The following is a 21,442-nucleotide window of genomic DNA, read 5'->3' as shown; positions in this document are numbered from 1 at the left end:
TACACTTAATGGTAAGGTCCTAGGGAGTGTTGCTGAACAAAGAGACCTTGGAGTGCAGGTTCATAGCTCCTTGAAAGTGGAGTTGTAGGTAGATAGGATAGTGAAGGCAGCGTTTGGTATGCTTTCCTTTATTGGTCAGAGTATTGAGTACAGGAGTTGGGAGGTCATGTTGCAGCTGTACAGGACATTGATTAGGCCACTTTTGGAATATTGCGTGCAATTCTGGTCTCCTTCCTATCAGAAAGATGTTGTGAAACTTGAAAGGGTTCAGAAAAGACTTACAAGGCTGTTGCCAGGGTTGGAGGATCTGAGCTACAGGGAGAGGCTGAACAGGCTGGGGCTATTTTCCCTAGAGCGTCGGAGGCTGAGGGGTGACCTTATAGAGGTTTACAAAATTATGAGGGGCATGGATAGGACAAATAGACAAAGTCTTTTCCCTGGGGTCAGGAAGTCCAGAACTAGAGGGCATAGGTTTAGGGTGAGAGGGGAAAGATATAAAAGAGATCTAAGGGGCAACTTTTTCACGCAGAGGATCGTATGTGTATGGAATGAGCTGCCAAAGGATGTGGTGGAGGCTAATACAATTGCAACATTTAAGAAACATTTGTATGGGTATATGAATAGGAAGGGTTTGGAGAGATATGGGCCAGGTGCTGGCAGGTGGGGCTAGATTGGATTGGGATATCTGGTTGGCCTGGATGGGTTGGACTGAAGGATCTGTTTCCATGCTGTACATCTCTATGACTCTATGACACATCTGTAGAGGGAAACAGCAAAGTGCCATTAACAATTAAAAAGTTCATCCCCCAATGTTCTCTAAGCAGCATTTTCAATTGAAGCTTTTACTGGTAAACCAATTTTGATTAGTTCAACAACCTTGCCCAATCATTCTTGAATGAGATATACTTACATGGACATTAATGACCTTAATAAAAACAGCTCTGGACCGTGTGCAAAAGTAACAGCCGCAGTGAACTGCACCAATTAAGGCTTCTAGCCATGAAATCTTCAGTGAATTCTGGATGAGACTGAAAATGCCAATATCGCTGAGAAAGTCATTATTCTCCATAGTAGGTTTACATTAAGCTGAGTCTTACTGTGACAATATAGCCACTTATTCCACTGGTGTCTGGGATTATAGCATTTGTTTTAAGAAAAAGGACTTGAATTTAACTGTCGGTGGGTTTTGGTGGAAGAGTTAGGATTTTTTAGCAGAATTCCAGTATCCAGATGGAAATAGGAACCAACTGGGGGCCCTGAACATAGAGCAAGTGCCCTCTGTGGTGAGTTCCCAATGCTTCAGGCCCAACTGAATATTTTTAAGGCATGAGTAAGCTACATTCTTGACTAAGAAGGGAGTCAAAGGCTATTGGGGTTGGTGGGAAAGCAGAGTTGAAGTCATGATTAAACCAGTGGTGAACTTACTGAAGGGCACAGTAGGCTCAAGGGCCTGATTGGGTTACTGCTCCATGTTCATAGTATGTGCCACTGGAAGGCCACTGCTGTTAGACTGACAGGCTCTGCGTGTGGTGGGGGTTTGCTCTCAGCAATGCCCCTGCTCCCTCCCACAACTCTGACCCTTGATGGAACATCCATCTAAACCCTGGAAGATGGGAAGTAATCCCTCATGGGTAAGCGTATCACAGTCCTGCTGGTAACTGCCATGCCCAGGGCTGGGTTAATATCAGTGGTGGCAAGACGAGGCTTGTCAGTGGGAATTAATTGGTCAATGAAAGGGTTCGATAGGTTGTGGGGTGGGGCAGAAGCCTTTTAGTCATGGACTTGATCAGGGCAGGGGGAAGGCAGCAGATTCCCCAAACAACATCGTCCTCCCTGATCAATTGTCCAGTGTACCAACAAACCTCACCAGCTCTGCTGAGCATGTTAAATTCTTCTTGCTTTTTTTAACATCAGGCCTTTATTTAAATCTTGGATCTGAGCAGGAAATAGGGAAGAAATGGAAAGAAAGTCCTGTGAGCCGGAGCTGAGACCGGGCAGTGTCAGAATTGGCTGCTGAGGCTGTGGTTTGTTTTGATCCTCTGAGACACAATTAAGTCACAAATTAATTTAAACACTTGTCTGGCTTTGATTTCTGTCCCACTGGGTGTGGGGTTTGCTGGCAGATACCTGCACCATTTCCTGCTCACATCAGTAAGTTAAAGTTGCACTCAGTTCCCAATTCCATCATCTGGGCTTGAGATTCTTTATTCATGTGGACTCTGCCTGCTGGTGCCCTTCCTGGCTGTTCAGTGGTGCAGCTTCAGATGATGACTGGGCAGCTCCAGGCCAGGTAGTTAATGTGGGAGATTTAAACTATTATTGCTGAGTATATAAAGTTTGAGTGCTCACCTCCAGCCTCACAACATACAGTTTTCTGAAGCCAAACATGAGTCTCCCTTGTCCCTCTCTACCCTGACCTCTTGCTGTCTCCTTCTCCCACCCTATGTCGATTTGTAAGATCAAATTTTTGAAACTGGATGGGTTTGCTAATGATGTGGGTTTCTATTTGGCAATGAAGGTATAGCGTTGGCAGGAATCCTGGTTTGCACTGCTGCCTCACAGCACCGGGATCCAGCTTCGATTCCAACCTTGGGCGACTGTCTGTGTGGAGTTTGCACATTCTCCCTGTGTCTGTGTGGGTTTTCTCCGGGTGCTCCGGTCTCCTCCCACAGTCCAAAAGATGTGCAGGTCGGGTGAATTGGCCATGCTAAATTGCCCATGTGTTAGGTGCATTAGTCAGAGGGAAATGGGTCTGGGTGGGTTACTCTTCAGAGGGTCGGTGTGGACTTGTTGGGCCGAAGGGCCTGTTTCCACACTGTAGGGAATCTAATCTAATCTGAAAAAACAACTCTGTTCACCACTGTTCTAGGGTTTCTGCCAAAGTTCCAACAAGAGAATGGGAGTTTTCCTGCGGACATTTGATGAAAATGTGTTTATTAAAGTGCTGTTTATGTTTTAGGTTGTTACTGTTCATGGAATCCCAGCCAGTCGGACAGGACAAGTGTTTCATATGCATGATCAAGATTATGGGTTTGTGTGTCGGAATAAGGATCAAGCTAATGGAAGCTGCATGAACTATAAAGTGCGCTTTCTTTGTGGTAAACCAGGTCTGTGCTATTCTGTGTATCTCTCATAGCAGTAACTACGCTGTAAATAAATATGTACAAGTCATGACTTAGTAATTATTGTGAGCAGTGTTCTCACATGATAATTTGACATAACCATATGAAACTCACCTCTGGGTTACAATTAGCGGAGCCTGTATATATTACCTAATAAAACAGTTATGACATTGAAATGACATCTGAATGGATACATGGATAGGAAGCATTTAGAGGGATATGGGCCAAATGCTGGCAAAGGGGACTAGATCAGTTTAGGATAGCGAGTCGGCTTGGACAAGTTGGAACAAAGGGTCTGTATCCTGGGGGTGTATACCTCTATGACTCTATTAAGTCTTAACTTGCTCACCACTGTTGCCACATTGTTTATAGCACTGTCAACATTTGTTTGTCACACTGTAATGGCTGGCTACTGGTCATTAGGTGGTGTTGTGGCAAAAGTTACCCAAGACTGCCTGCCATTTTGTTTCTTCCCCATCCACTTTTCCTTGTCACCTGCTTTTCCTGGGATGCCTTTCACCTCACTATCTTCTCACCTAGATTCTGGGGCTCAGTCAGTCATGCACCCATTCCTTGTGCGCACTGTGTCCATCCTTCTGAAGTAAACGTGCCTTGTATTTGGGCCTACACACCCGAACTATTTGTTAACCACCACTGAGTTGGCATGGTGGCTCAGTGATTAGCACTGCTGCCACAGCACCAAGGACCCGGGTTCGATTCCAGCCTTGGGTGACTGTCTGTGTGAAGTTTGCACATTCTCCCCATGTTTGCGTGGGTTTCCTCCAGGTGCTCTGGTTTCCTCCCTCAAACCAAAGATCTGCAGGTTAGGTGGATTGGCCATGCTAAATTGCCCATAGCGTTCAGGGATGTGTAGGTTACATGCATTAGTCAGGGTTAAATGTACAGTAATGGGGACTAGACTTGGGTGGGTTACTCTTTGGAGGGTCGGTATGGACCTGTTGGGCCAAAGGGCCTGTTTCCACACTGTAGGGATTCTATGAGTCAGTATTGGACCATCTTTAAAATCCCAGACTTAGCTTAGTTAATTGGTAGGATTTAAAGGGGAGTTAGTATTAGATTAGATTATTTACAGTGTGGAAACAGGCCCTTTGGCCCAACAAGTCCACACCGACCCACCGAAGCGCAACCACCCAGACCCATTACCCTGCATTTACCCCTTCACCTAACACTACGGGCAATTTAGCATGGCCAGTTCACCTAACCTGCACATTTTTGGATTGTGGGAGGAAACCAGAGCACCCGGAGGAAACCCATGCAGACAGGGGGAGAATGCGCAAACTCCACACAGAGAGTTGCCTGAGGCAGGAATTGAACCAGCAGTGCTAACCACTGTGCCACCATGCCGCCCATGTGTTGTAGTTGTAGAGTTGAAACACCCTACCATGAATTTCAGTCCTATTGCCCCTCAATCTCCAGGCATTTCCCTTTGCTTTGGTCTATTGATCTCCAAGTTGTTATTTTGTGTGTGCAGTGCTATAGGAAATCCAATAAGGCTGTAGGATGCTTCTTTCTGTTAATACCTATGAAAACACTTTCCTCATGTATCCCAGGCCATGTCACACCTACTTAATGTAGTCTTTACTCCATCAAATGTGTAGACTGCAATGGCTATGTTATCACACTTGTGTCTTGTAACGAGTCCCCATTCCAATATTGTCCCTCTCACCAGAACAGAAGCCATAGTATTCACTGCCAATACCTGAGTCAGCTCCATTGATTGTCCAACCATACAGACCAAATTCATTTCTTGTTCACTGACTTTATTTTGAAGTATTGTGTCTTCACCAATGGGACTTCCCTATTCCATTCATATGGAGGTTTTCATTTCATTAGTCTAGCCAAAGTCCAACCAGGGTGAAGGGTTTCTATGCAGTCAGTATGTACTAAACACAGCAAGTAAATGAGGGCTAATAGAGGCAGAAGAATTGTCAATAGAGAGGTAGTGAGAGACAGTACTATGCAAAACCGAAGGCTTCATATTACATATTAATGAGGTATTTTCAGTAGATCTTTTGAATGTGATTCAAAGAAAATGTTCAATCTGAGGTGTAATTATTGTTTTCCAAGTTCTTCAATGGCACCAAATTCTTTTCACTCAACAATACTCGAATAGATAATAGAAAGTGGTTTCCTGATGGTAACTATAATGTATCATTGTGCAACTTCAGTGAAGACAGGAATCTCCCTGTGAAGCTCCCAGATTCGCCATGGAGATCAGTCACTTTATTTTGAACAGATTGACAACTCCCACTGCAAATATTTCCTGCCACTAGTCTCTATGGTTCTCCAGATCCCTGCATTACCATGGAGAAAACCCAATGCCAGTAAACAGCCCCCAAGAAATTATTCATTTCAATCCTTCATACAGATTTAGCTTATCCTTTGAGGATTTATAGTCATAGAATTGTACAGCACTGAAACAGACTCTTCGGTCCAATTTGTTCATGCCAACCAGATATCCTAATCTAGTCCATTGCCAGCATTTGACCCATATCCGTCTAAACCCTTCCTATTCCTATACTCATCCAGATGCGTTTTAAATGTTGTAATTGTGCTACTTCCTCTGGCAACTCATTCCATACACACACTACCCTTTGCATGAAAAAGTTGCCCCTTTGGTCCCTTTTAAATCTTCCTCCTCCCACCTTAAACCGATGCCCTCTAGTTTTGGACTCCTCTACCCTGGGATTTGAATATTTTTTAATTGCTTTTCAAAAAATATTTTCTTACATATTGTGTGTATACACATATATATGATACATGTTTGTAACTGTTTATTCCTCCTCTAATAGATTGTAGTTGAAGCTATTATATTGTGCTACCTATCAGTTTTGTATACAATTTCTGTCACCTGACTGATGGAGGAATATGTTTTCTTTGGACGCAATTTGAAGAAGTATATGAAGCTAATTCCTGGGATAAATGGCTTGTCTTTTGAGGAAGTGTTGAGCTGTTTGGCCTGTGCATGCTGCAGTTTAGAAGAATTGGAGGTGATTTTTGTCGGACTAGTTATGGTCCTGAGGGATGTGAGAAAATGTTTTCGTTTTTGGGGAAACCTAGAATTAGCAGGCACAAGAGGGCTCCCACTTCAAATGGAGATGAGAAACATTTACTTCTCTCAGTTGATCTTTGAAATTCTCTGTCACAGAGAGCAGCATATGCTTGATCACTGAATGTCTTCAAGTCTAAATTAAACAGATTTTAGATCTATAACTGGGTCAATGGCTGTGAGGCTACACAGAAAAGTAGAATTGAGGCCACGGATCAAATCTGCTGTGACCTTATAAGATGGTGGACTTAAGAGCTGAATGGTTCCTATTTTGTATGTTCTTTTGTTCTGCCTGTTAGCTAGAGACACAGTTCATTTCATCTCTGTGAAAATATTAGCACAATACATCCCCAGTCTGAAATTTGCATAATGATACACTACAGTAGCCTTCAGGGAAACCACTTTCTATTATCTACTCCAGCATTGTTGAGTGATAAAACATTTGGCACCATTGAAGAACTTGGAAAACAATAATTACACCTCAGATAGAACATTTTCTTTGAATCACATTCAAAAGATCTACTGAAAATATCTCATTAATATGTAACAGAGGACCTGAAGCCTTTGGCTATTGCATAATAACATCTCACATTATCCTCTCTATTGACAATTCTTCTGCCTCTATTAGCCTTGCTGTACTCAGTCTGTTTAGCACAAACTGACTGCATAAAAACCTTTTGCCCTGGTTTGACTTTGGCTAGACTAATGGGATGAAAACTTCTATAAGAATGGGATTGGAAAAGTTCCGTTCGTGAAGATATAATATCTGGAAAAAAAAGTATTTTGCCTTTTTATGACCATTGGACAGAATAGTTTCTTTGCACATATGTTACTACTAGTAGCAATTAGCAGTCATGACCTCATGGTCTTCATGTCTGACTTTATCCCAACCATGATGCACATTCTGTAGAGACGTTCGGTCATTTTGTCATTTACAGTGAGTGAGTGGTACACTGTTAAGTGTTAATCAATCTTTAGCATGAGTTTATTGTGATGGGAAGATTGTTCTTGTTTACTGTTCCAGTTACTGAAATGGTATTACATAAAATCTCCTATTTAAAAGATTACCACATCTGTCATTTTCATTGCGCTTTGTACAAGGAAAATGCAATCCAAAACTTTCAAGAATGCAGAAGAATTTGTTTTAGATGTTTTTCTTTTTTTAATCCCAGTAACAGCTGTTCCATATAAGATTGCTTATGGTCCATTTCTGGTTATAGAGGTTGAAGAATTGGCAGGTGATGCAGTTTAATGCTTATAAACTTAAACATCAAATTCTCTTCTTTCAGTGCGACCCAAGGTGACCGTTACCATAGATATGCATGTTAACAGCACAATTCTGCAGCTAGTGGATGACGCCAGAACTTGGAAGCCTGGTGATGTCATTTTTGTTGCCAGCACAGATTATTCTATGCATCAGGCAGAGGAATTCCAACTCCTGCACTGTCCAGAATGCAGACCTAACCAGGTCAAAATCCAAGGTATGATATTGTTCATTGATGTAATTGACTTTCTTCAAGGAAGTCCCATCTTGTGAAAAGCTTGAGTGCAGACAATTATGAAATGGATGTCATTCAGATTGCTACACTGAGTGACTGGATTGTCCATACCCCAAAACCGTATTGATGAAATAGATTTACTTCACTATAAGCTGGGAGCAAGTATGAAATAGTAAAACAGGAAAGAGTTGGCAAATAAGGGGTGAAATTGTTGGTGCCAAGGCAATTGGACTTCAGGAAAAGCTTTCTAGAAAAACAAGGAAAACTGTTTCAGAACTAATGGATACAGAATGCTTTGCATATGGGTAGTCACCGGTCAGTCAAAGTTGATTGTTTTAAACAGACTGGATAGAGTCTAACCCTTATGATGCACCCTTGTTTATCTCAGATTTTGCATTCACATTTTCCCACATATTTCAGAATCACTGCTTTTCTATTCTGTATTATTTGTTCCTCACTGGCATTCATTTCTTCATCTGCTGAGGATTTCAAGTATATGACCTAAGATTTTACTGACATCCCATGAGTGAATAAACTTTGAACCTGATTCATCTGTCCTACAAGAACCTGTCTGTATCGCATCGGTGTTGGTCACTGAGGGACCTGAAGGGCAACTTTTCCACACAGAGGGTCGTTCGTATACGGAATGAGCTGTCAGAGGAAGTGGTAGATGCAGGTTTGGTTACAACATTTAAAAGACATTAGGAAAGGCACATGAACAGGAAAAGTTTAGAGGGATATGAGCCAAATGCAAGCAAATGGGACTGGTTTAATTTTGGAAACTTGATTGGCATGGATGAGTTGGACTGAAGGGTCTGTTTCCATGCTGTATGACTGTGGCTCCATGATCATACAACCATGAACCTAATGAAACCTTTACAACAACCTAAATCCTAGATTGGGATCCAAAATTTCCAATTCACAACCAATGTCTTTCCCAAAAAAGGCACTTTTTTTGTCAGATCCCAACTGTCAGAAAGATACATAGCAATTAATAAACACTATTCTGATCAACTCTCCATTTTACATTTTACTTCTAACACGTTTATCATGTCTATTAGAAATGTTGCCAGTCTAAATAGTCCAATACCTATTTTCACCTCTTCTCATTACACCTTGCCATCAAACATGCAATTGTGCAGGTAAGCATTGCTATCCACATCATCCAGGACTGTCAAAATAAAGAGTTGTTTTACTACTTTTCTTCAAACAAATTCCAAGTCATTTAATCTGGTGTTTTGGATCAAAATCCAAAATTTGGGTTTTTGTAAAGATTGCAGTAGGTTCATGGTCATAGGATCATTCTGTGAAGGTGCTGCTGTTGGACTGGGGTGTAGAAAGTTAAAAATCACACAACACCAGGTTATAGTCCAACAGGTTTATTTGAAAGTACTAGCTTTCAGAGCGCTGCTCCTTCATCAGGTAACTAGTGGGACAGGATCATAAAACACAGAGTTTAGAGCAAAGATCAAAATGTCGTGCAAATAAAACAATATCTTGCACAAACCTAGATTGCTGTCATGTCTTTCATCTTTTAGAATGGGTTGCAGATTTCGAAAGCTCGACCAAATTGCATGACACTGATCTTTTGCTATAAACTCTGTGTCTTATGATCCTGCCCAATAGTTACCTGATGAAGGAGCAGCGCTCTGAAAGCTAGTACTTTCAAATAAACCTGTTGGACTATAATCTGGTGTTGTGAGATTTTTAACTTAATAGAATCATACAGCATAGAAACTGACCCTTCAGTCCAACTCATCCATGCTGACCAAATTTCCCAAACTAAACTTGTCCCACTTGCTTGCATTTAGCCCATATCCCTCTAAACCATTCTGTTCATGACCTGTCAAATGTCTTTTTAATGTTGTAACTGTACTCACATGAGGCATTGGAGCAGAAATGAGGCCATTCAGCCCATTGATTCTGCTCCACTTTCTTTTCATTAATGTATAAAGTGAAAAGTTGTGGTCCCGACATTGATCCTTGTGGAACACCACTCATCACCATCTTCCATCCTGAGAAGGAGCCTTTTATCCCCATTCTTTGTCTTTCTGCAAGACGGTCAATCTTCTATCCATCCTAGCACCTTGCTCTAACACCATAGGCCCTTATCAAACTCAGCTCTAATCTGCTCTTTACATCCTCAAAGAATTCTAATGTATTTGTCACGTATGACTGCCCCTCAATGAAAACATGCTGACTTCATCGTATTTTGCCATGCACTTCCAAGTAATCAGCAATTTCATCCTTCACAATGGACTCCAAAATCTTACCAACAACTGAGATCAGGCAAAGCAGCCTGTAATTTCCTGTTTTTTGCCTTGCTCTCTTCTTAACCAATTTTCCTCTGGAACCCTCCCTGACTCCAGTGATTCCTGAAAGATCAGTACTAAAGCCTCAGCAATCACTTTAGCTCTCTCCCTCAGAATTCTAAGTTGTAGCCCATCTCGCCCAAGTGATTTATCCACTTTCAGACCTTTCAGTTTTTCTAGCACCTTCTTCTTGGTGATGGCCGCTGTACTCATCTCTGCCCCTGACTGTCTTGAATCTTTGGGATATTGCTAGTGTCTTCCACTGTGAAGACTGATGCAAAGTACTTATTCAGTTCCTCAACCATTTTTTGTTCCCCATTACTATCTCTCCAGCATCATTTTCCAGCGGCTTATTAGCTAGCTTACCCTCATATTTAATCTTCTCGCTCCTTATTTCTTTTTTCGCTGTCCTATGTTGGTCTTTGTAGGCTTCCTAATTCTCTGGCTTCCCATTGCCCTTTGCCACATTATACACCTTCTCTTTTGCTTTTCTGCTTTCCCAATCATCCATGGTTGCTTCATCCTCCCTGTGCCATGCTTCTTTTTCCTAGGGATTAATTTTTGCTGTGTCTCTTGAATTATTCCCAGAAATTCCTGCCATTGCTGTTCCACTGTCTTTCCTGCTCAGCTGTTCTCACAGTCAATTCTGGTCACTCCTCCCTCTTGCCTCTGAAGTTGCCTTTATTCAATTCTAATACCGCTACATTTGATTCCACCTTCTCCCTCTCAAACTGCACAGTAAATCCCAACATATTATGGTCACTGCCTCCCTTCACCTTAAGCTCCTTCATCAAGTCTACCTCGTTGCACGACATTAAATCCAGTTTTGCCTGTTCCCTAGTGGGCTGCACCACAAGCTGCTCCAAACAGCCATCTTATAGACATTCCACAAATTCCTTTCCTTGTGATCCACTACCACCTGGTTTTCCCAGTCCACCTGCATGTTGAAATCGCCCATGATCACTGTAACCTTGCCTTTCTGATATGCCTTTTCTATCTCTTGGTGTACCTTATGCCCCAAATCCTGACTACTGTTTGGAGGCTTGTAGATAACCCCCATTATGGTTTTCTTAGTTTTGCAAGTTCCTCACCTCTACTCACACAGATTCTACATCATCTGACCTTACTTTTTTTTTATTGCTATTGACTTCATCGAGTCATAGAATCCTATAGCAAGAGACAGGCCCTTTGGCCCAAACCGGTCCATGCTGACCTAAATGTCAATCCACACTAACCCAGTTTCCCTGCAGCTGGCCCATAGCCTTCTAATCCTTTCCAATCCATGTATTTGTCCAAATGCCTTTTAAATGTTGTTAATGCACCCACCTCAACCACTTGTGCTGGTGGCTCATTCCATATGTGTACCACCCTCTGTGTAAGAAAAGTTGACCCTCAGGTTCCCTTTTATTTTTTTTTCCCTAATTTCCCCTAATTTTACTTTTTATTAACAAGGAAACCCCACCCCCTTTGCCCATCTATCCTTGGAGATTTAGCTGCCAGTCTTGATCCCCCTGTAGCCACGTCCCCATGATGCCCACCACATCATACCTACCAATTTTGATCTGTGCCACAAGCTCATTTTCCCTCTCTTGGACACAGCGCACTTTCAGATACAACACCTTCAGTCCTGTATTGACCATTCCTCTTCTCATTGTTATTCATTTATCCAGTGTGTCTAAAGTTTGATTCCTAACCCTTCCCAAACACTTTGTCCTGTTTTGTCTGATGGAGACGTTAATAACCTCTCCTGAGTTCTCCTTTCATTTAATTTCTTTTCATATTTTTCAAAGCAGTTGAATCCACCCTCACAGATGTTAACCTGCAGCTTTGCTTCCTATTGGAGTTTTACCCTTCCATTCCCCCCACTTTCTAGTTTAAAGTCCTAGCGACCATCCTATTTACCTTTCTCGCTAGGACGCTGGTCGCAGCACGGTTCAGGTGTGGACTGTCCCAGCGGTACAGATCCCTCCTGTCCCAGTACTGATACCAGTGCCCCATGAAAAAAGAGCCCTTCTTTTCCACACCACTCTTTTTCCACTTCTTCTGGCAGTCCATTCCATGTACGGACAACCCTCTATGTGAAAAAGTTACCCCTCAGGTCTCTTTCAAATCTTTCTCCTGTCACCTTAAAAATATGTCCCCTTGTTTTGAACTCCCCCACCCTATGGAAAAGACCTTTGCTATTCATCTTACCTGTGCCCCTAACAATTTTATAATCCTCTATAAGGTCACCCTCAATCTCCTGTGCTTCAGTGATAACCCGTCCCAGCTATCCTCTCTTTATAACTCAAACCTTCCAGGCCAGGCAACATCCTGGTAAATCTTTTCTGAACCCTCTCCAAAATAATAATATCCTACCTATAGCAGAGCAATCAGAGATGTACACTTTACTCCAAAAGCAGCCTCACCAATGTCCTGTACAACCTCAACATGACGTCCCAATTCCTATATCCTGACTGAAAAACCAACAGTTAAGTTCAGTTGGCAAATCCCACTATTAAAAAGAAAGGAGAAAGTGAGGACTGCAGATGCTGGAGATCAGACTCAGAAAGTGTGGCGCTGGAAAAGCACTGCAGATTGGACAGCATTGGAGGTGCAGGAAAATTGAGCATAAGCCCTTCATCAGGAATACCACTATTCCCTTGAAACTACTATCTTTGATACCATGAAGTGGGACACATTGTTACAGTTTCTATAAGGCAAACCCTAGTCATCAAAGGCTCACCTTTGGATGAGTAATGGCGGTGAGCTACCTGCCACTATTGGAACATTTTATTCATGAGCACAGTCCTCATAAAGAAGATGTTAATAACTCTGTCAGGATGAAGGAGAGATTGTCCATTGACTCACAGAGAAGGAACAGAAAACCCAAAATTTACAAACAGGCAATGACCAGCTGATCTATAAAGGCTAGCACAAACTTGTAATGGTTGGAGCATCCTGACTAAACATTACCTTTCCCCAGTTAAGCTCGTGGGAGAAGCAAAAGGAAAGAAAGTGCCAGAATAGACAATAGGTGCAGGAGTAGGCCATTCTACCCTTCGAGCCAGCACCACCATTCATTATGATCATGGCTGATAATCCTCAATCAGTATCCTGTTCCTGCCTTATCCCCATAACCCTTGATTCCACTATCCTTAAGAGCTCTATCCAACTCTTTCTCGAAAGTATCCAAAGACTTGGCCTCCACAGCCTTCTGGGGCGGAGCATTCCATACACCCACCACTCTCTGGGTGAAGAAGTTTCTGCTCAACTCTGTTCTAAGTGGCCTACCCCTTATTTATAAACTGTGTTTAAGAATAAGGAAAAGTACACTGGAAAATTCCTTCCCTATCCCTCGGTCATTCAGGAATGAATTGCATTTGGTTATTTACATTTTAGCACATCATAAGTCTTCTTAGATAATCTTCTCCACCTCCTGCTAGTGATCCCCAGTGTGTTAAGCCTCCAATAACCACATACCTTTCATTGTTGCCTAATTAGTCCATAATCTAACATGGCAGATTTCTACTTGGAGAAATGGACAATTGCCAAATATTTCCAGCCGCTTATCGTTCAACCAAGACGTGCCAAGATTTGAAATTCCAAATTGTCAACATCTGGCACACGCTAGCATGCTGACAGATGCTATTATCGTTCCCTGAAACCACAAAAATACCTTTGTTTTAGGATCAATCTATAATAAGTGTCTACAACAAGCACAGCACTGAGCTCTGTACAGTGTTTGAGGCTCCTAACTCCTGCATACTTTGGGAAAGTTTTAACTTTAACACATTTCCCAATCAGACAGGCCAAATGTGGGATAAATGATAAATTTAACAAGGGATGAAGTTTGGTCATTGTTACGCCTTCCCTTCAGTTTAATTCCTGCTTTGCGCTTGTTTTTTTTTCCTTTTTCATGTTAAGAGGAGATTGAATTTTTTGTCAATTGCGTCAAAGGAGCAGTGTCAATTTAGCTGACCATTAAACACCAAACTAGCATTATTGAAGCCATCAATGGGGCCAGGGGCTGGGTTGTATTTATTTGAGATTGACTGACTGATATAGTTGCTCATTAAAGACTATCACCCACACTTTCAGAGTTAACAGGACAGTTTTTCACCTTAAAATGATCAGTTAAAGAGTAATAAGGCACTTATTTGCCCCTATAATTTGGGAACAAGGTACTTTGATTTCACTGTCACTTTGGAAGGTTTTTAAGTTTGAAGTAGAAATTGTAACTGAACTTGTAAAGAGAGCCTTGAGGCAATAATGTACGTATTTAATAGAGGTGCGTGTGGCACAGTGGTAATGTCTCTACCTCTGGACCCGGAGGCCCAGGTGCAAGTTCCAAATACTCCAGAGGTGTTTAAGAACATCTTGCAACAGATTGATTGGAAAATATCTATAAAATGTAACTGGAGCTACTGTAGTGTCCCTCCCTCCGAAGACCTGGGTTCAAGACCCAGCTGCTCCAGAGGTGTGTCATCTGCACAATTAAAATATATAGATATACGTAGATACTTATAATCAACCTGTTGATTTTATAATCATAGATATGTACAAATCTAACTAAAGCAGCTTGGTGTAGGATGGCAACTAGGATATAACCTTAGGAAAGGTAAATAGGGTTCATAAAGGATTGAGAGAAGCGGCTAACATCAGAGAAAGAAATGGTAAATATGAGGTGAGATCTAGAACATAGAACATAGAACATAGAACATAGAACATTACAGCGCTGTACAGGCCCTTCGGCCCTCGATGTTGCGCCGATCCAAGCCCACCTAACCTACACTAACCCACTATCCTCCATATACCTATCCAATGCCCGCTTAAATGCCCATAAAGAGGGAGAGTCCACCACTGCTACTGGCAGGGCATTCCATGAACTTACGACTCGCTGAGTGAAGAACCTACCCCTAACATCAGTCCTATATCTACCCCCCCCATTTTATTTATTTTTTTTTTATTTTTTTTTCTTGTGATAGCACTTGTATTTGTATATCATCCTTCCACATCTCAAAGATAACTTAGAATGCACCTGAAGAAATACTTGGAATTTGAAGCGCAAGTCACTGATCTGTTGTGGGATGTAGCAGCTGTTCAGCACAGCAAGATTCCAAGATAAAATCAACGTTTATGTAGAATCTGGACAGGAACTAGTAATTTCCATTGTTCCAAAACTGCCAAGGGAGCTGTACTGGCACAGTGACCACTGAAACAGCTGATACTGTGGTATGATGTTTCAAAGATGGTAACTCCAACAACACAGCTCCCTCTCAGTACTGTTCTGGAATTCAACCGGCCCACCCATTCCTCACTGGAGTGCGAAGCTTCCAACATGGTAATAAGGATTGCAGCCAGTCTTGCCAAGCATATCAGACCAACTGGGCAAGCAAATCCACACCCACAGTGATCAGTCACCATACTCCACTAAGCCCTGATGTCCAGTGCCCAAACACCACACTGTCCTGATAGCTACACCCTAAACACAAATCACTCCTGATCACCACACTCCCCAAACGTCACTGAGTCCAGTTATCAACCCCAGTCCCATGCAATACCCCCAAATCAGATGCCCACTCTCCAGCCCTGATATCCACTCTCTCCAAACACCACCCAATTTGACTATCTAATTACCTGAAAAAAAGCAATCAGTTCAGATACCCGATACCCAACACCATCCCCCTCCCCCTCCCCCCACCAAAACATCAAGTTTGGATAACCAAGCCTCCAGCGCACAGTCATTATATTCACACATAAAACCCTAAACACCCGTCATGGTATCCACCCCTCCACACACCACTTAGTCCAGTTAATCAGTCTCTCAAACACTACAGTCCTCATATTCCCCACCCAAACACCACCCACTCCTGATGTACACACTTGCCATACACCATCCAGTCCTCATACACCCCAAACACAGCACTGTCCAAACCCCAACATCACCGAATTCTGACATTATCCTTTATGTCCCACTTGCATCACTGAGCTGTGATGGCACATCATCGCTACTTTTTTGATAGAAATTCTCTTCTCCCTCGATCTTTCCCTCCAAAGTTACGCACTTGGTGGATTTTCTGCAGTTGGTTCTGAACAGTCTCAATTATATCAATCTCATCTGGAATGTGAACATAACGTACATTTCTGCCAGTCACAAAAAAGTCATCCAAGTTCGACACTCTGCCCTGTCTGTCAGTATATGTAACCTCAGCTAGCCGGATGTTCATGAATGCATCAACGTTCACAAAGCGACCCTTCACGGAGCTCTCGTCCCTAAGCTCCACAGTGGTAACGTGATTATGTATCCCCTGGAGAAGTATGATGAGGCTGTTCTCTGCAATTGTTCGTTCTTTAATGGAATGGCTCAATGCCATAATGTTGACTCATAAACTCTATTCAGTTGATAGATGAGTACCAGGCCTAACTCAGGGACTCCAGACGGTAGAACGCTCCCCCCCCCGCAGGGAATATAATACAGTCTAAGCTTATGGTTGTAAATAGTCACATGGGAATGTGATGTCATTGCAACAATGGAGAGCTGGATCAAAAAAAGTTGGGACTGTTTAGGATTATGTTCGGCATGGAGCTTTTGGACTGAAGAGTCTGTTTCCGTGCTGTATGACTCTATGACTGGGCACTAAACATCCTTGAATACAAGATATTTCCAAAGGATAGGGAAAGAATGAAAGGAGGAGAGATAGAATTAATGATTAAGGAGATTATTTCAGTAAAGACTGAGGATGTCTTGGAGGGACTGAATCAATTTGGTTAGATTTGCAACACTACCATTACACAACTGGCTCTGTCCTATAGCCATCAACTTGTGCGAAAGAGGTAGAAGATCAAAATAGCAAGAAAATTACAAATAGGTGCAATTACTATAGAGTAGTTATAATGGGGTGTTTCAATTATTCAAGGTGGTTCAATGGTTACTGCTCACAGCACCAGGATTTGATTCCGCTCTCGGGTGACTGTCTATGTGGAGTTTTCACAATCTCCCCATGTCTGTGTGGTTTCCCTCTAAGTCCTCTGGCTTCCTCCCACTGTCCAAAGATGAGCAGGTTAGGTGGATTGGCCATGCTAAATTGCCTCATAGTGTACATGGATATGTAGGCTAGGTGGATTAGTCATGGTAAATACAACGTTATGGGAATAGGGTGAGGTGTGGGTCTCAGTCGGATGCTCTTCAGAGAGTCAGTGCTGACTCAATGGGCCAAATGGCTGTTTTCTGCATTGTAGGGATTCTATGATTCTATGATCCTAATTTCAACTAGGATAATAATAATAATGTAGAGGACAAAGAAGTAGAGGAGTTCCTCAAATGTGTTTAGGAAAGTTTTGTGGAAGATGTTCTTTCTGGCCTAATGAGGAAAGAGCATTGTTGGATCTGGTTCTGGAGAATGAGGTATGCCAAGTGGATCAAGGGTCAGCCATGGAATATTTAGGGAACAGCGATCATTGTATCATAAGGTTTTGGTTAGTAATCGAAAAGAACAAGGAGCAATCTCTAGTTTAAAAAGTACACACAATTGAATCATGGCCAATTGCATTAATGTGATAATGGATCTGTCCCATGTAAATTATAATGAAAGATTCCAAGGCAAAACTGTAACATAGAGGAAATAATTTTAAAGAGGAAATAATTAAGGTACAATCAAGGTAGATTCCACAACTGGGAAATGTAGGACTGTCTAAAACAGAACTTAGGATGAAGACTATGTAGGGGTCTTATGATATAAGCCAAGTGAGATCCAGACTGAATATAGAAAATTGGATGAAGTAAGGCAAGGAAATAAGTGAGGCAAAGAGAGAGCATGAGAAGAGGCTGGCAGCTAACAAGGTAACTCAGATGGAATTCCAAAACTCTTTTGCAAAGGTCGTAAGAGAAAGGGTGGACTGATTAGAAACCAAAATGGGAATCTATATAGAGATGAAGAGGATACAATTCATACACTCTTTAAATATATTATCTCTAACTTTACCAAGGAAAAAGATACTTCCAGAGTCATAGGGGAAGGTAATTACTGCAATCGTTGAATGGCTAGAAATTAATAAGGAATTGATAATAGAATGGCTGGTTGCACTTTAAAGGTTGATAAGTCCCCAAGGCTGGATGGGATACATTGAAGGTGCAGAAAGAAGTAAGCGTGGAAATTAAAGACATACTGACCACAACCTTTCCATCCTCAAATGTGGGGATGGTTCTGGAGGACTGGAGAATTTAAAAATGAGTTGAGAGAATAATCCCAGCAAATACAAACCAGACAGTTCGAACTGTGTTTTAGGGATGATAATCTGGATTAAGAAGAACAGGTCAGAGACTAGGAATCCTGCAGCGAGTAACTCACCCCCTAACTCCCCAAAACCTGTCCACCACCTACAAGGTGCAAGTTAGGAGTGTGATGCAGTACAGCCCATTTGCCTGGATGGGTGCAACTCCAATAACACACAAGAAGCTTGACACCATCCAGGACAAAACAGCCGGCTTGGTTGGCACCGCATGCACTCCCTCCACCATGGGCACTCAGCATCAGCAATGTAGACTGTCTACAAGATGCACTGCAGAAGTTCACTAAAGATGCTGAGATAGCACCTTTAAAACCCATGACTGCTATCATCTTTCAACATGTTTAGAAAGTGCCTTTTATGCACCTCTTTTAAAAAAAAGAATTTAGTATAATCTAGAGAGTTGCTTTCCTTCGTTTATCACACAGGTTTCCAACTCAGTTTGCAGCTGAGTTGCAATTGTTCTTGTCTGAGGCTGGAAAGCTGCACAGGAAAACATACAATTAAAGAGAAAGGCAAGGAGTGTGAAAGGAATTGAGAGGAGATAGCTTATACCTGCAACAAAGTTAGAACAGCTTTGTAATGTGATCTGTCATTCTGAAGTTCTAATGCTAGCTCATCTTTTCAGTGGAAGACTTTTTTTTGAGCTGCTTCTTCTGCAAAGCAGTTGCAGTAACCAGTTCGTTCGTGGTGACTGCATTGTCAGCAGCAAGGTGAGCCCAGCCCCCATGGTTTCTGTGGGGGGAAGGCAAGTTTGGGTTCCCGGCAGTGTCTGCGTCCAGTATAGACACATGGAGGCAGCAGCAGAGGTGAGTTTTGGCCTGGTATGAGACCCAGCAATGTGGGCACAGAATGGACTCATGACAGCGATGGAGGTGAGTTTGAATTGGAGCAGGATGCGGTGGCATCGATCACGACTACATTGGAAGGTTCTAGAGAGGACTCACTGTGACAGTGGTGTTGGTCGAGGGGAGATGGCACTGAAGGATTCTTGGTTGGCCACTCCAGACCCATGGCTGAGCACTTCACAAGAAGCACTATTTTTCTTTATATTCAATGTTTTGGTTTACTTCTCTGTGTTTCATGACAGCGCCAGAGAGTGGCAACACTATCCAATACTTTTCACTCTATTTTGTAACAAAATACACGTGACAATAAGTGAATCAAATAATCTAGGTGAAGGGCAACAGATACATGAGACCCCCACTTCCTGTAAGTTCCCCTCCAAGTCACTCACCTTCCTGACTTGGAAATATCTTGTTGTTCCATCATTGTGGATAGCTCAAAGTCCTGGAACTCCCTCCATGTGTCATTGTGGATCTACTGAGAGCCCATGGTGTGCAGTGGTTCAAGAAGGCAACTCAACAGCACCTGCTTAAGCCAGCAATGCCCATATCCCAAGAGTGAATTTACAAAATTGAAGAACACGAGAGCAACTGTGATTCATTAGAAGTTAACATGAAATTGTAAAAGACAAATGGTGTTTAATCTGATTGAGTATTTTGATGAGGATAATGTGGGATACATTGACTTCCAAAAGCTGTTTGACAACGTACTCCATAATACGCTCACTAGCAAAGTTAATGCCCTTGGGATGAAAGGGAAAGTGACAACATTGACACAATGTTGAGTCAATGACAGGAAATTGCTTTTCAGATAGGAGGAATGTATGTACTGTTGGGTTCCCCAGAGATTAGTTTTAGGATTACTACTGTTCTTAGTTGATATGACGAACCGAGACTTGGATGTACAGGACACAATATCAAGATTTGCAAAAATTGGAGTGTTGTGAAATATAGTTAGACTTCAATAGGCTGCAGGAACAAGCAGGTATGAGCTGCTTGAAATATATTGCTGAAAAGTGAGAAGTGGTCCATTTTGGGAGAATGAACGAAGAGAGACAATTAAGCTAACATCAACCATTCACAGGGGTGCTCAGGATCGACTGTGGGAGCAACAGATTCAAACGAGGCTTTCAAAAGAGAATTAGATAAAAATATGGCAAGGAACATTTTTCAGATGCCTGGGAAAGGAATAGAGCGTAGTGGGACTAGGTAGCTACTCTTGCAGAGAGCCAGCATAAACACAACAGGATAAATGGCCTCCTGCACTGTAACCATGGTTCTATAGAACCCATAGCTAAACACACTCCCTAATTCTTTGTGCATTTTTATTTTTCCAAATATCTTGCCGAAATTATATTTTCCATTCTAGCAAAAAAAATGGCTCACTTTAAAAGCAGTGGAAAAGTAGATCTTTGGAATCTTCAAACTATTTGCATATGTTTCTGATTTTCTTCCACCATAATCTGTAAATCTGCACTGAGCTTGAAAATAATTTGTTTTGAAGAATGACCCAAATCATCAAATACAGCATAAGAAAACAAACAGCTAGGTCGTAGAGTTTGTGCCATTAACTGTGTGTTACCTGTGTTGCTGAAAGTGAGTAATGAATAAGTGAGTGCTGGGCAGGAAAGAGGGAAATATCTTGCATTTCTGCCTAGCAAGAGCCGAAAGTGTTTAACAGCCACTGAAGTACCTGTGAAGTCCCTGTTGTGGAAAATGTGACAGCCAATTTGAACACAGCAAGTTCATTGCAGCCAAAGAAAGGCTCTGATCACATAGTGCCCATCTGATAGGATGTGGAGTCTCCACCTGTCCCAGGTGGGAGAGCATTTTCAGTATGTACACCAAGATACTGGAGTCTTGATTCCAAATTTCAGGGAGCCAAGAAAGTGTCTAGCCTGACCAACTTCTCAATCAGACATAGTCGGTGCATACTCTTAAGTCTGTTGTCACAGAGTCCTACAGCACGGAAACAGACCCTTTGGTTCAATTGGCTCACGCTGACCATGTTCCCAAACTAAACTAGTCCCACTTGCCCAAGTTTGGCTCATATCCCTCCAAATCTTTCTTATTCATGTGCTTATTCAACTGTCTTTTAAACATTGTAACTGGACCCGCAACCCCCACTTCCTCTGGAAGTTCATTCCACACACGAATCGCACTCCGTGTAAAAACCTTGTGCCTCATGTATTTTTAAAATCTTTTTCCTCTCGCCTTAAAAATACGTCCCTCTAATCTTGAAATCCCTCACTCTAAGAAAGGACAACTGCCATTCACCTTATCTATACCCCTCATGGCTTTCTAAATCTCCAGAAGTTCCCCCCAA

General features: G+C 42.1%; 2 protein-coding genes across 3 annotated transcripts in view; one reads left to right on the top strand and one right to left on the bottom strand.

Annotated features, from left to right (window-relative positions):
- LOC140468795 (cell migration-inducing and hyaluronan-binding protein-like) overlaps nt 1-21,442 on the top strand; it is a 258,752-nt gene that overhangs the window by 152,084 nt on the left and 85,226 nt on the right. For both annotated transcript variants that reach the window (XM_072564819.1, XM_072564818.1), the window contains exons 10-11: nt 2,960-3,107; nt 7,482-7,673. In XM_072564819.1, coding sequence (XP_072420920.1) covers nt 2,960-3,107; nt 7,482-7,673 — 340 coding nt within the window. The remainder of the gene's footprint in view (nt 1-2,959; nt 3,108-7,481; nt 7,674-21,442) is intronic.
- On the bottom strand, nt 14,972-16,445 carry LOC140469156 (U7 snRNA-associated Sm-like protein LSm10). Its single transcript, XM_072565473.1, has one exon. The coding sequence runs from the start codon at nt 16,357-16,359 to the stop codon at nt 15,994-15,996; it is 366 nt and encodes a 121-aa protein (XP_072421574.1). The 5' UTR covers nt 16,360-16,445; the 3' UTR covers nt 14,972-15,993.

The sequence above is a fragment of the Chiloscyllium punctatum genome, chromosome 48, assembly GCF_047496795.1.
Source record: "Chiloscyllium punctatum isolate Juve2018m chromosome 48, sChiPun1.3, whole genome shotgun sequence".
Lineage (NCBI taxonomy): Eukaryota > Metazoa > Chordata > Chondrichthyes > Orectolobiformes > Hemiscylliidae > Chiloscyllium > Chiloscyllium punctatum.
This window is presented reverse-complemented; position numbering and strand designations above follow the sequence as displayed.

What these genes read in the sequence shown, in the direction of transcription:
- LOC140469156 (XM_072565473.1), bottom strand. Translation starts at nt 16,359, where the DNA reads ATGGCATTGAGCCATTCCATTAAAGAACGAACAATTGCAGAGAACAGC.